Source organism: Tiliqua scincoides, chromosome 2 (assembly GCF_035046505.1).
Source record: "Tiliqua scincoides isolate rTilSci1 chromosome 2, rTilSci1.hap2, whole genome shotgun sequence".
In the NCBI taxonomy this organism is placed as follows: domain Eukaryota; kingdom Metazoa; phylum Chordata; class Lepidosauria; order Squamata; family Scincidae; genus Tiliqua; species Tiliqua scincoides.
The window spans coordinates 108,394,464-108,410,121 of record NC_089822.1 but is presented as its reverse complement, the minus strand read 5'-3'; the positions used below and the strand labels follow the sequence as shown (position 1 = coordinate 108,410,121).

General features: G+C 45.7%; 2 protein-coding genes across 2 annotated transcripts; both read left to right on the top strand.

The window, feature by feature from the left end:
- The first annotated feature begins 8,953 nt into the window (after window positions 1–8,953).
- Window positions 8,954–10,069, top strand: LOC136638645 (beta-1,3-galactosyltransferase 1-like). The gene has a single exon (XM_066612679.1). It carries the CDS (start codon window positions 8,954–8,956, stop codon window positions 10,067–10,069), a length of 1,116 nt encoding a protein of 371 aa, XP_066468776.1.
- Window positions 10,070–13,118: 3,049 nt separating this feature from the next.
- On the top strand, window positions 13,119–14,394 carry TIMM29 (translocase of inner mitochondrial membrane 29). Its single transcript, XM_066617184.1, has 2 exons — window positions 13,119–13,205; window positions 13,626–14,394. The coding sequence occupies exons 1-2, from the start codon at window positions 13,130–13,132 to the stop codon at window positions 14,252–14,254; spliced, it is 705 nt and encodes a 234-aa protein (XP_066473281.1). The 5' UTR covers window positions 13,119–13,129; the 3' UTR covers window positions 14,255–14,394.
- Window positions 14,395–15,658: the final 1,264 nt, after the last annotated feature.

Here is a 15,658-nt window from a genome sequence, read left to right as displayed (position 1 = left end):
GCTCTTGAGCAGCGTTTCCTGATGGGAAGACTCTGGGATTAGAGGCAGGGCTCAGACACTCTTCTAAGGATAGGAGGAAATATTTGCACAACCTCATCTGCTGCCCTGGGGCTTCCCTTTGTTAGAGAATCTCACATTTAACCAGGTAACATTGATATCTTGGCATTTAATACTTAAGGCAGAACTTGCATCAGACTAGTCAAGTTTGATCATTAAAGTGTGGACTGAACAGGTTTCTGGCAGTGCCAGGCTGATTGAGGGGTTTGGTGTCTTTCCAGCAAGGGACTGAACTACATGGTGTTGCTCAGAGGTCCCCAACAGGATGTCTGTGAGCAAATGTACCCATAGAGGTGTCTGGCACAGCTCCTGCTGGCATTGTTGCCTATCCTCCACCCTGCCTGTTCCACATATCTGTTATCATAGAGAAAGTGTGGAAAGCAAAATAAAAAATGGAGTCTCCCCACCTCTCCTCTCCACATTTCCACTCCTTTCCCCTCAAAGTACCACTCAGCTTGAGGGGAAAGGAGTGGAAAAGTACAAGTTGAGTGGTCAAGTTTCAAAGAGCAGCCAACTACGATAAGCAAAGCAGGCAAAGGTGAGAATACGGTGTTGATACTGGCAGATGGATGAATGGAAGGTACACAGTAGATGGGAGATTGTGTGTGGGTGGAAGGTGCATATGTGTGGATTGATGGGCTAGAGAGGATGGGTTGAACCTACAGGGAAGTAGATTCAGGATAGACATGAGGAAGAATTTCCTAAGGTTCAGAGCTGAATGGCCTTGGAGCAGCACCTCATGCAGCAATGGACCCTGCCCCCCCCCCCCCATGGGAAGTTTTCAAGCAGAGACTGGATGGCCAGCAGTTAGGGATGCTGCATCAGTACCTGCACTGAGCAGGGGGTTGGACTATATGACCTCTGTAGCAGTGCAGAGGCACGCTTTGGCTTTAGTGAACTTGGCAACAGCAGACACATCTGCTTCTGCTTTCAGAGCATACTCTGGGCCAACCTTGTTCACTGCCTTTTATCTAGTGAACAAGATGAGTTAGCATTAGAGATAAGGAGAAGCGCTCAAAGCTCAGGAATTTGTTACTAAAGTACTGATACTCCATCAAGCAACAAGGCTCTAAGCCTTGTGTGCTCCCCAAAGTCATTGCAACAACCTCCAAGTTCCTCTTCCAACTCTAACATTCTGTGATTCTGGCCCAAATCCTAACCAACTTTCCAGCACTGACATAGCTGTGCAAAAGGGGCATGCGCTGAATCCGGAAGTTGGGTGGTAGTCACAGAGGCCTCCTCAAGTTAAGGGAATGTTTGTTACTGTACCTCAGAGCTGCATTGCCCTTACCTCAGTGCTGGAAAGCTGGTTAGGATTGCACCCTCCATCTCGTATTGGTTCTGTCCCTGTCCCCCCAGTAGTCATTTTGCCACTGTGCCTGCAACAATTCTCAGCATTTCTGTGGCACCCGCAGACCCCAGAAACTTGGACACTCCTGTCCAAGCTTGTCCCTCCTGCTTGTCCACTTAAAGATTGTGGTACTTTGCTTGTCCCTCCTGACTCTGTGGGTCTAAGTATCTCTTCCTCATGAGGTTGCTCAGCCCTGGGCCATTTGATGCAATAGAGTGTGCAATGCATCCTTTCAGTTCATCAATGGGTGATCACAACCAGTCCCAACAGCTCAGTTTAATATAATAAATAATAAACTTTATTTATATCCCGCCCTTCTCCCTAAAGGGACCCAGAGCGGCTAACAACATGTAAAAAAAAACACATTTAAAAACATAAATTAAGACAAATAGCAGATAAAAACATTAAAAACAGAGACCTTAAAAAAAAAACAGTAGTCAGATTAAAAGACAGAATAAAAAGAGTACAAAAGAGCAAGTCACAGAGAAATCAGGCCTGTAAAAACTACAAAATGTGTAAAAAATGTTGAAAAGGCCAAAGAATCAGAAGGCTTGTGTAAACAGCAGTGTCTTCAGGCCTCGCCGGAAACTCTCAAGAGAGGAAGCCATTCTCAAGTCAAGGGGAAGGGAGTTCCATAATGTTGGTGCCACTACCGAGAAGGCCCTATTTCTTGCAGCCGCCCCCCAGACCTCCTTGGGTGGCGGCACTTGTAAAAAGGCCTTCTCTGATGACCTGAGAGGGCGAGCCGGATTGTACAGGAGATTAAGAAAGTGGCTTTCTAGGGCAGAGAATGTCTTTCCAAAAAGCTTGAGCCCTGGAACTTCTCTCTTGTTCAATGAACGGACAAGCTTTTGGTTTTGGAGCTCTTATATCTTCAGGTTGGCCACTGCTGGATGTTGCCAGGTGTTGCAAAAGCACCAAGGACATGAAGTTGGTTGGTACAGGAGAATTCAATCCTAAATTAAAGTTCAGTGTCTCCTCTAACTTGCTTCAAGGAAACATGTTAAACCTACTTACAGTTCAATCCTATGCATGCATACTCTGAAGTAAATCTCATTATATTCAATGGGGCTTACTCCCAGGAAAGTGAGGATAGTATTGAAGCCAGAATTTTTCATTAATAAGATAAATAGCTTCAGGGTGTGTGGGGGTGAATCCCTAAGAAACAGGGAGTGGGGAAAGGGATAATCCTGCCCCCCCATCCTGTGCCACAGTCCTACTCCAAATCAGTGCTGCCTGCAGCTGTTTTGTGCAAACGTTTAAAGAGTTAGGACATCATCCTAAGGTAGGGTGACACTGGCAGGGTGAAAGCTCCACTGGCAGGTGCTGTCACAAACATGTTGTAAAGTACACAGCAAAAGCGCACTGTCTAGGGAAGGCCAAAGGAGTGGTGCCCACTTGAGTGGGAAACTTCAGCACTGAGTGGCACAGGGGTGGGGGAAGGACACAGAAGGGTGCAACAGTTGGGGAGGGCAGAATGAGCTAAGAAGGGGCAGCAGACTGGTGTTGCTGGTGTGCACTGTATCCTATCCCCCTTCTCAGGTCTGATCCGTTAACATGGATCAACACAGACTTGAGCAAGCAACTTAGGGCCCAATCCTATCCAACTTTCCTGCTCCTGTGTAGCCACAAAGCAGCCCCGTGGTAATGGAACACATGTTCCCATACCTTGAGAAGGCCTCAGTGATTGCCCCTCCACCATAGGATGCAGTGCACGTGCCCCTGGCACAACTGCACCAGCACCAGAAAATTGGTGGGATTGGGCCGTTAGCTGGCATGGGTCCAAGCTGGCATGGCTGTGCAGATTGGGGCTTTCCCTGGAGCAAGCGGACAAATGTTCCGTTACTCTGACAAGACATTCCACCTCCTAAATTCCCCAGGGGAGGCAGTGCAAGTTGCTCTGGCATTGCTGCATTGATATGGAAAAATGTAGGTAGGATTGGGCTGCCAGGAATTCTGATCATAGATCCATTGTTTGAGCTAGCTTAGGCTGGCTTATTCAGCTAGAGTTGCTTAGAGATGGATTATGAAAGAAGCCAGATTTCTGACCTTAAATTAGGAAACAAAGAAATGTCAGCTGCATTTCAACTGATTGTTAATTTAGGAGGAAGTAATTCCCTTATTATGGCTGTTACAAGGGAATTGCCTAAAATTGCCATTGTAGGGCTCTTTTCTCCTGCAACAAGAGATTTTTCACAACCAAGCACATGTTGAGAGCACTTGAAAGCAGCACTGGTATGCCTGAATCATGTCCCTGTGAATTATTTTAAGTCAAAAAGGAAAGCAGTTGAGCAAAAGATTATTAGACAGGTCTGGCTAGGTGTGAACTACTGCTGCTGAAGTGACAAAGATAAGAAGTGAAGTATATACTTACTTGAAATATATTGTTGAGTCAAGACTGAAGAATGCCCCTCACCCAAGAATGGCTAAACTTACTGGCAAGGTAAGAAATGGGGCAAAAGTGCATTAAGATCTGGTGAACAAATATTGCATGTATGGTAGGAGTCATTTGTTCTCTAATAAAAAGAAACAAAGCTTTAGTTAAACAACTATCATAACTCTGAACTGCGTAACAGAACGCATGAATCATGGGCAAGATGATCCAGTTGTTTGATTGTATCTTGAGTCACTTTTGGTTAAACAGATTAATAAATCAGGTAGCTGGGGCAGTTCATTCGGGGGGAAAAAATCTGAACAGCAGCACAATCCTTTTATTAGGACCAATGGGGAAAAGGCACAAACTAGCACACTTCCGTCAGAATTATTCTTTGGGTTGGATTTCAAAGCTATGGAAATTTGGGGAGGGGGAGTAAAAGACAAAGATGGGCACTTGAAACACCCCATCAGCAGTTTTTAAGTGGACTGAAGGAGGTGTACTGCAGTCACTAGACTAGAGGCACAATCCTAACCAGGTCTACTCAGAAGTAAGTCCTATTTTGTTCAATGGGGCTAACTCTCAGGAAAGTGTGGTTAGGATTGCAGCCTAGGGTTGCCAGCCCTCTAGGATTGGCCTGGAATCTCCAGGAATCAGTATCTAGGTGACTACTGAAAGCAATCCTGAAAGCTTTAACTGGGAACTGGGCCTCCGTGACTTTAATGCATCATAGATTCATTGAGCTATAGTGTGTCACTTTTTTCAAGTTTAAAAACATAGGTTCTTTTTTACTTTTTTGAGTAAACACAGCTAATCTTTTCATGGGGGCTGTCAGTTGCCTCAAGTGTAAGCTTTTTTCTCAGGCTTGGCTTATAGCAGTGTAAGTATAGCTTTTCCCAGGCACACAAAGTGCTTTCATGTGGAGATGGGAGGAAAGAGAGGAAAACCCCATCAGCTAACTGTGGTGAAAAGAGAAGCCACAGGAGTCAATGTTTGCTCCAGCCTGTGTAGTTGAGTTGCATGCTTCACAGAAACCTCAATGTGTAGCAGCCAGTGTAGTATGAGGTGGAGATCGAGAAGAAGCCACCTAAGCCAGTGCGGGTCACTTCTGCCTTGTTCTGTCTAGGTCTAAGCCCAGGTTTTAGTGCCACAAGTGTTCCTTTCAGGAGCTGGAGTTATGCTTCATCTGTAATGGTTTTCTGATTCTTGGTTCATTGCAAAACAGGAGTGGGTGAACGGGCCATTCTATGAGGACCACTGTAAAGAAGAGGGGGAGTGAGTAGAGCAGATGATTCAGGGGTCTGAATTGTGAAGTCATTGGTCATCCCAATGTTCTTCATATGTGCTCTTTCTTAGTTATAGTGGAAGAACGTGGAGTGGCCAGTCCTACAGGAACTGCAGGCAGACAGAAATGGGAAATGAGGAATTGCCAGAGTTTCCACACATGGCCCTGCTTCTTCCTTCCTTATCTGTAGTTCTAGGATCTTGAGTCAAATGTACAGGATCATGTGATGATTGGGTCAACCATTATACCTTGAGCTATCATTAGGAAAGTGCAATCAGCAGCAGTGCAATCAGGGCTGCTGTGATAAGTCACCTGTGATAAGTGTGATAGGTGAATGTCCTCTGTGAAAGCAATCAAACACTGTAAAGAAGATATGAAAGCAAGCAATTGTGCTGGTGCATTTATTAGCATTTCAGAGTATACAGAGTAGTTTATGGTGCAGCGATAAAACTTATACCTTACACTAGCACAGTAGTACAGGCATAATACTTTGAAATTAACTTGGGCCCCAGTCCTATCGAGACCTCAAACTGCCAGAACTAGCAGTCCAGAGTGCAAGGCGCTCTATGGAGATGCTACTGCAAATGACAAGAAACACAGCACTCACAGCACCAACTCTGAAAAGCTCTGCGTGTGGGAAGTGAGTTGGTGGTGGTGGGCCATAGCAGGCAGAGGGAGTAATGAGGCATGTCAAGGGAGGGGCTGAATCCAGCAGCAGCAACTTGCACCCAGATTTTATCTCCAGAACCACTCCCCAGAAGGCTCTCTGGCACTCCTTGGACTAATGGCAAATGGCTGGCATTAAATCCAAGGCTGGCCAATTGCCTATGGGCCTTCTAACTGGGTTAAGTAAAACATAGTAAACTATTTTTACTGATCTCCTACAGGCTATCCGATCACACACACACCATGCAGTGCAACCTCCTTTAGTATGTTTGCATTCTATAATGGGGAGATAGGATTGGGCAGTTAGTGTACAGAAACCAGTTTCTTTCCATTTTTCAAGCTTCACATAAGTCAATGATTTCAGGATCTACAAGAAGAGAGACAGCCCCAAATACATATATCAGTTGTAAAATTCCGGAACAGAAAGCAGCAATCCTTGGACAATTCCATCAACGGTATATAAAATCTTCCATGCTGGCATCACAATTCCGACACGTTTGGCAAGTTTTGCTTGTTAGGAATCACTGTTGCCACCAAACCCACCCCCTTCTTGGATCGGATCCACCCGCTTCCCCTGCCCCCATTGGCACCCCTTTCCACCCCCACACTGACTTCCTGGTACCAGGAAACATTCAGGGACCTCTGCAGGGCTGCCACTGCTGCTCACAACTTATGGCCATGGCCTGGCTCCTCCCAATGTCGGATCACGTTTGCAACTGCTGTAAAGCTCCTAACCCTGCTAGAACATGAGTTTTAGCAATGTTAAGTAAGTACAAGATTGGGCATTAGTCATTTTCCATACACACTTCAATGCACTTCAATGCACTTCAAAGACACACTTCAGTGTCATAGTCATTTTCCATACACACTTCAATGCACTATCCTTCCTCCTTTCCAAGCTCTCCCCATATTGACAGAAAAGGAGGAAGGGTAAGAGGAAAATTAGCAGATGGTCATCTTGCTATTCTTCCTCTGCAGGCCATCCATGGGGAAGGTGAGAGATCAGAACCCAATTTGCCATCTCATCATTGCTTCATTGTATGGCCACCATACATTGTAGATGTTTATTATAAACAAAGGTCCCTTTTCCCCTACAGAGCTTCCTGGATTAAGCTTCCTGGATTACTTCACTGCAGTATTCACCAGTAATTTCCTGGTGAAATTTGAACTGAATATTAGAAGGGGCAAAATGTACTGGGGAGGGAAGGCCCCTGCAAGAGCTCTCTTCAAGAAAGAAGGTGCATTAGCATGAGTGCTTCCATCCTAGTGAGCCCATGGAGAAGGCACACGTTGATCCTTAGGACACTGGTTCTCAAATTTGTTGCACCAGGACCCACTTTTTAGAATGAAAATCTCTCGGGACCCACCAGAAGTGATATCATGGCCGGAAGTGACATCATCAAGCAGGAAAATTTTGAAAAATTCTAGGCCACCAGGATTGCAACAATTCTGCAATCTTACCCACACTTACCCAGGAGAAAGTTCCATTTACTTAGCATTGTTAAAAGCATATATATTGTAGCCTGTTAAAAGTACAGATCTGTAACATTTTCCCAGATGCAGTCACATACCATGGTACTATCAAGTCTAATAAATAAAAATTAAATATTGAAATAAATGGGGACTCACCTGAAATTGGCTCGTGACCCACTTAGTGGATCCCAACCCACTAAGTTTGAGAATCACTGCCTTAGGAACATGGGAATCTGCCTTAGACTAAGTTGGAGCTAGATCATTGGTCTATCTAGCTCATAATTGTTGAAGCTGGCTCTCCAGGCTTTTCCCTGTCCTACCTGGGAATCACAGGGATTCAACTTGGGACCAGAGCACATGCAAAGCATGTGCTGCCTGGGGACTCCCTCTGGCGTCTCCTATGTCCAAGATTGCTTTGATCTCTTTGAGGTCTGTCCTAAGTTCCTTGAATGTAGCACAAGGTTGTGGTTGGAAGTACGCTATTCCCATGTATTTATATTGGAGATTTGTTTATTTAAGAAATTTTGATCCTGCTCTTCTTTCCTCACAGGAGCCACCAAAGTGGCTAATCAGAATACCAATTGCTTCAATTTATATCCCACTCCATCCCCTGGATCAGAGCAGTTTACCATATGTTCCTATTGCTGGTCTGTGTTAATGTTAAAGTGTCTGTGTTAATAGATCATAATTTGCTTAGACTGAGCTAATGAGTCTCTGAAAGTGCATCTTTTTTCTTTCAGGAACAAATAACAGGGGCAAGAAGGAAAGTACTATGAGCAGATCTGGAAGTGATTTTGAACTTTGATCTTGACCTATTCCTAGATGTGTGTATGAGCAATTGCTGGATTGAGTTTTGAAGTAAGTATGTAGTGTGCGTGATGCTTGGATCACCCCAGAACAGTGGGTCTCACACATTTAGCACTGGGACCAACTTTTTAGAATGAGAATCTGTCAGGACCCACCAGAAGTGATGTCATGACCAGAAGTGACATCATCAAGCAGGAAAATTTTTAACAATCCTAGGCTGCAATCCTACCCACATTTACCCAGGAGTAAGTCCCATTTACTGTCATTGTTAAAAGTAGCTTATTAAAAGTACATAGTAGCTTATTAAAAGTACAGGCCTGTGACATTTTCCTAAATACAGTCACATAACCTGGTAGCATCATCTAATACAGGGGTCTCCAAACTTTTTGGCCAGAGGGCGGCATCAAATATCTGGCACGGTGTTGGGGGCCAGAAAAAAAACTTTAAATATAAAATTTATATAAATAAATTAGAGATGGAACTTAGATGAGTGAAAAAATGAATGGTCTCATTCATTCAACCTCTCTGGCCCTTAGAATACCCTCCATATGCAACCAGAGCACAGTTCCAGTCATGTTCAGCCAAGTGGGCCAGAGGCTCTCAGGGGACAAGAGGCTGGCCTCTGGCTGGATAGAAGCTTGCCATGGGCCGCATCTGGCCCCTGGGCCAGGTTTTGGAGACCCCTGGTCTAATATATTAAAAATAAAATATTGAAATGAATGGGAACCCACCTGAAATTGGCTCACAACTCACCTAGTGGGTCCCAAACCACTGTTTGAGAAATGCTGCCCCAGAAGAAAGGAAGGCAGGATATTCTCCTCCCCCACAACACACACTTTCACTTGGCTTCTCTTTTGCAGATTTTTTAGGAAGGACAGAGTAGGCCAGTATCATTCTCTCTCTCAAACTACCTACATCTCCAAACAGATTTGAAAGTACCATGAAGATGTTAAAGTTTCACCTTCAGTCTTTGTCCACTGTGATGCTCTACATCCTCTGTTCCATTTTTTTGGTCCTACTTGTTGTAAAGACTGAAATGGAGGCTCCTGAGACTTTTTCTTTCCTGTTGAAACTGCCCATGAAGCCACAGAGCAGTTTGGATAACCCAAGAGATCTTGAGAATGTCCAAGAATTTCAATGGGAAGCTGATGTGGAGAAAAGCATAGAGGTCAAGCCACTTGATGTACAGCCTCTAACACCAGCAGCCACTAGGCATCCCTTACAGGTTGACTATCCTAGCAATTATCAATTCCGTCTCAATGAGCCAAATAAATGTCTGAAGAGGACACCATTCTTAGTCTTGTTGGTGATAACTGAACCCAAAGATGTTGCTACACGGCACGCCATTCGACAGACGTGGGGCAATGAGAATTCAATCCCTGGTTTCTCTATACTCCGCCTCTTTCTGACTGGTGTCCATCCAATATTTGGCTCCCTACTTCAGAACATTTTGGAAGAGGAGAGTGTCCTCTACAGAGACATTATCCAGCAGGATTTCCTTGACACCTATAACAACCTTACCCTGAAGACTCTGATGGGCATGGAATGGATAAGCAAATTCTGCCCCAATGCCACCTATGTGATGAAGGCAGACAGTGACATATTTCTCAATGTGAAGTATTTGGTGTTTCAGCTACTGCAGCCCCATCTTCCCCCCAAGAAAGACTACATAACAGGGTATATCTACAGAAACACAAAGCCAATACGCAACAAGGCATACAAATGGTATGTACCAAAGGAAGTGTATCCCAATAACTCCTACCCACCCTACCCCGGAGGTCCCGGGTATGTGCTTTCTGGAGATCTGGCCAAGAAGATCTACCAGGTGGCTCAAACCATCAAGGTCATCAACATGGAAGATTCCTTCACGGGGATTTGTCTGCATGAGTTAGGCGTTAATGTGACAGACAGTCCTTGGGGTCTCTTTAATGTCTTTAAAATTAAGTATGAGACATGCAGATTCTCGAAGTTAGTGGTTGTGCATCACTATGGGCCTGAAGAACTGTTGAAAATTTGGCCTGACTTTCAGGGTCAGAATAAGACTTGCGGCAGCTAAACCTGAGTGAGATGGACTGGGGCCTGCACCAATATGTAAATGGCAGAGCAGCTGGTAAAGATTTGGTAATTCACAGGTGTTAAACTAGGATGCAGACTTCTGCATTGGCATTGGACAAATTGACAACACACAAATAGGTGAGAAACAGAAAAAGGATAGGAAAACCAGAACATTCTGTGACTGTCATCATGGTATGGAAATTCAGATGATCCTGCTCACCTTTGTGGCCTCAAAAGTGTCTCCCACATAATTGGCATGTTGTGCAGGAATTTGGACTTGAACTAATAAATACATCAATGCAAACTGTTCGTGCAGAGTACTGCTTCTGTTTTCCCATAAAGCTCTTAGGTCTGCTATGATTTTAACCTGTTTTAACATTATTTTCTTATCTCTCTTTTTCTTACTTTTGGAGAGTTCTCATTTCCTCCTCCTTTCCCATCTTGTTTAATTTTTTCTTTGGGATCTTTAATAAACTGTTTGTATTTTGACTCCTTGCTTAACTTAGTTCATGTACATTTGCAATTCAGTGGGCTGTCGCATTTGATTGTTTCTAAGCAATTGGAAATGGCTTGTGAACAAGGGTTGCTAGGCTCTGTGTTCTCTGCCTGATAACCTTTGCCTGCAACAGTGGTAGCAGATGCATCTACCAATTCTCCCCCCCCCCCCCCGCTCCCAATTAAGTTGCTGACCCAGTAAATCAATGAAGCAGAGAGCAGGAAGGGGTGCACTGAGTGCTATCCAACAGGCCCTACTCCCCTTGGACAACTTCCACTTTCCCTGCCCATTACAATTGCAATCCAACTTTGTAGTCCTTTGCCATTTATGGCAGAAATGTGCCTGCCAAACTAACCATCTCTCAATTCTGAGAAAGAACCAGAGCTGGTCCATCCATGAAGCCACTGAAGTGGCAGCAGATTGGTGGGGGCCACCCATCTCCTACTTGCCTCCATTGCTCCTTTTTCCTTTTACTCCCTGGATTGGAAACGGCAGAGGAGGACAAGGAAAAGGAAATATGGTGGGATGAGAGTGCTGAGTTAGAATATTGGAGAGTGGGAGTGAAGGCTGCCACACATCAGGTAGGGGGACAACATTTGGCATGCTGCCTCAGGAGGTCTTGGGCAGGGCTGGCTGGAGATTGCTAGGGGTCTGAGGCGGCTGGAGGATTTGGGGTGTCTTTCACCCTGAGTCTGCCGCCACTGTCTTCTTTCCTCAATTGAAGAAGGATCTGCTTCATGCTGGTGTGAGCAAAAAACAGATTCAGTTTCACAAATAGTTTAAGTGAAGCAAATCATCCCCCCCCCCCCGCTGCACTTCTCATCACAACTGAATTTCTGAGTTTCAGGCAGTGTGGGAGGAGCACAGTTTAGGGTGTGTGTGTTTGTGTGTGTGTGTTTAAAAAGGGCAGGGGCATTTCAGGTCACATAACAGTTCCCTTGCCATGGAGATATAGCACAGCAGCAGCTTATTTATTTATTTAAAACAGTTATGAGCTTTCCAAAAGCTCAAGGTGGCCCACAATAATAGATTAAATACAAGATATTAAATGTTTATTTTTAAAAATCTTATCTGATAATAACTAATGCCTTTCTGATGTGTATGGATATGTGTAACCATAACTTTATTATTTAATAAACCAGATATATTTTACATGCCTGTGTTTTATCTTTATGAAAGAACGGACGTTCAGCTAAATCTGGCTGAGCTGCTCAGAAATGAACCAGAGTCTTCAGACATGGGTCCTTGAGGTTGAAGGGAACCCTCAACAGCTGGAAGCAGCCTGAAGGACTTCATCTGTCCCTGGAACTGGAGGATTGGCTGTTAAACAGAGTGGTGGTAGTACTACTGAACTAAGGGCCCAATCCTGCAGAATGCACACCAGCTCACCACCTGTACACACTGTTGCAAACAGTTGCTGTAAGGCAGTCCTGTGACTGTTAGTGCTGGCCCAGTGCCAGTGCTGAGCCAGACCAAATCCAGAGCCCCTGTTGGGCCTTGTGGGACCATTGCAGGGCTACTTTCCTTACCCAGAAGAGGGGGATGTAAAGTCACCCTAATATGACTGCACCCGAGCAGGAGGCTGGTCTATTCATCCACAGCTTCCCTTTTTCATTTTGGAAAGGCGGCTGGGCCAGAAGGGCAAGCTCTTTTTCTCTATGCTACAGTCTCAGTTCCACACACCCCTGCCCCTGATAAAGGCAGGAAATGACTCATAGGTTGTCCAGTACTTCGAAAAGGATGGTCTGTTCACAATAGTGAAATCCAGCAGTTCTTAAACATGTCAACGTTGTGAAGAGCAGATCACAGTTGGGTCTGCTCTCCAAAGCACAGTAAGATGAACATCACCAGTGGGAGGCAGAAGCAAAGGCTCAAGCCTGATTTGGTGGGGAAAATGTTATTTGCTGGGTGTATTTTTAAAAAGTCCTTAAATGCTGTGCTGCAATATGGTCCACAAGTACTGTATCCCCATATTGCAGGTGGAGGAAGGGATGCCAGGACTGAGCGACTCACAGCCCTCCAACATAGCATGATGCTGTTATCCATATCTGGGCTAAGATGGATGCAATTCTCCCCACACTTACCTGGGAGTAAGCCCCATTGACTAGAATGGGACTTACTTCTGAGTAGGCATGCACAGGATTGGGTTCTAAGGCTGCAATCCTATCTATGCTTTCCTGGGAGTAAGCCCCATTGACTCTGATGGGACTTTCTTTCTGAGTAGGCATGCAGAGGATTGGGTTCTGAGGCTGCAATCCTCTCCACACTTCCCTGGGAGTAAGCCCCATTGACTAGCATGGGACTTACTTCTGAGTAGACATGCATAGGCTGGGGCTGCCAGCCCACTCCCGACCCAATGCAAAAGCCCAGTTTTAGCGACGCCCCTATTCCCTTCCAGGCAGGAGAGGATACGTCAACCCGGAAATGAGGGGCGGGAGTGACTCTAGCCTTTCTGTCTCTAGAACGGCGCCCTCGTGGCTGCCCGCTTCCGGTCACCGCCAAGGGTGCGTGCGCCGTGCTTCTGCGTCCGGCCAAGTGCATTTCCGGTCTTTCCTAGGTCGGGCGATGACGGATCCTCCGAGCTCGGGCCGGGCTGAAGGGAAGCGGCGCCTTTGGGAACGGCTCCGCAGCGGCCGCCTAGGTCAGGGGGGGGGGGAGGAGACAGGCCTCACCGCCCCCTCCCGCCCGACCTTGCTGCCTGATTCCCAGCAGGGACGTGCGGTGGGTGGGGAGGCTGGGGAGGCAGAGCCTCCCCACTGGAGTCCTTCGAAAAGCAGTGCTACCAGCATGTGAGGCACCCACAAGCTCTATGAGGGGAGGCAGAGCCTCCCCACCGGAGTCCTTCGAAAAGCAGCGCTGCGGCCGTGTGAGGCGCACAAGCACTCACAAGCCATGTGCTCTGCGCATGGCTTGTGAGTGCTTGTGCGCCTCGCACGGCCGCAGCGCTGCTTTTCGAAGGACCCCGGTGGGGAGGCTCTGCCTCACCTGCCTCCCCATCCACCGCATGTCTCTGCCCCCCAGTGCCTTTCCTCCTCCTCACCTCTGTTTCTTCCTTCCACAGCATCGTGGTGGAGGAGCCTGCTGCACGACTACGCGGAAGCCTGTAGAGAAGTGGCGCTGGGCGTCAAGCAACGGCCAGGGAAAGCCGGGTTCTACCTCTCGCTGCTGGCTGGAGCGGTGGGCTGCAGCCTACACAGCCCCTGCGAAGGGTCCTTTGAGGCCAGCCTCCTGGAAGCCTCCGGCACCCTCCTCCTCCTCTCACCTTGGACCCGCAGCAGACGCTCTGAAGAGCATGTCCAGCAACTGCTGAAGCTGAGGAACCAGGGTCAGCTGCGTTTCCAGAGCCTGGTCTTCTTCTCCCTCCTCTATGAGGTTCCTTTTGATGCGGGCGCTGACCTCTACTTGGCGCACTGCAAGCACCTGAAACCACGCTGGACACAGTTCCCCAAGCGGGTGTTGGATGTGGGCTTCTGGGGGCGTTGGTGGGTTCTGCACTCCAAAATGCAGGATTCGGACATTAATGAGCAGGAGTTCCAGTATCTGCCCGAGCATCTTAGAGTAGTGTCTTTCCAAAATCTGCATTCGGAGACCAATGAGAAACTTTTTGATGAGAAGTACAGATTTGTTGTTCTGACAGAGGAGCAAATCCAAGAAGGAGAAAAAGAGACTTGGGGACACCAACACCATTAATGTGCATTGGTGGCTATGAACCACCATCACACTGGGAAATGGAATAAAGCAGAAATATCTTTTTTCTTTTAGGGTCTTGATATTTGCTCTGCTGCTGTTGCAGATTAGGCACAAGTAAATAAATTTTACTTGAAAATACACAGTGTTGTAATTCCTATTATAGCCTAATTGAATTAATAAGATACTTATTTTTTTGATGATCATATCTGATTATGATTGCTCCATATTGGATGCAAATATTTCTCAAACCCATTAGAGTACAAAGGCTTTGTCCAACACACAACTATATTGTTTGTTTTCTGTTTCTTTATTCCTCTCAGGCACCCCCCTCCCCAGGTAAAAACATTGCAAGGAATTCTATTTTGTTTGGTCTCCATATGTACAATATCTGTATTTCAGACCCTGTAGGTGGAGTTGTGGGAAGTAAGGAGAATTATATAGTTCTCTTCCCAGGTTAGTCGGAGGACATTTGACTCCTGACTTTCCTCCTGGGCTGGGAGAGGATGAATGTCTATGAGGAAAAATATCCAGGTACTTGATTCTACCTCCATCACTCTTTCAGTTCTTCAAGCACAATTTTTCAGAAGTGGTAGGCGGACATGAGATGTAGAACTTGAACTTTTTCAGAACTATATACAACAGTTCTCCTTAAAACTCCCCCCATCCCCCAGAGTTTAATAAAATATTTTGTTCTGTTTGTGAGCTTGCAAGTAGTGTGAAGTTGAGTGATCTTCAGTTAATCCCATTATGTACTATTAAATATTTTGGAGAGGCTTTCCACCTCTGGGTTGGGTATCCGTAACCAGTGCACTTCATTTCCTAATTTAAAAAAAAAGTGCAAATTTGGTAGGTGTCTTAAAACTTTAAATAGTCATGGTGATGCAGCCCTTTCAGTTGTGGCTTGACTCCTTGTGGACCACAACCCAACAATTTAAAGCGAGTAGGTTGCTAATATTAGTCAGATGGAACAAAATGGCTTTTGTGGTTGAATTTCATATTGGGGGATTAAGTGTAAGTTCACAAGATGACAGGTGAGAGAGGTGCAATTACATGATGCCACCATCAGATGGTGGCAGAGAAAAGTTATGAAAGGGGACTGCAAGTGTCCTATGGATTTTTTCTCCTCATGGGATAGCAGGGAACAGAGGGTGGACAGCAGCAATTACATGATCACAGGACTAAATAGCAGAAATAGCATGGCAGAATCTTAGAGAAAATTGCATTTACCAAAATATTCAAAGATAAATGGAATCTTTCGAGAGGCATAGCTGCAATAAAAGCAGTAGGACAGGAATTCTCTGGAGAGATTGCTGTTGTAAATGGGGTTGAGAGTCAACTGAAACCCCATTGTTGAATGTAGTACTGTATTTTGGAGTCATGTGGTTTCTGTCTGGGCTGGTTTTG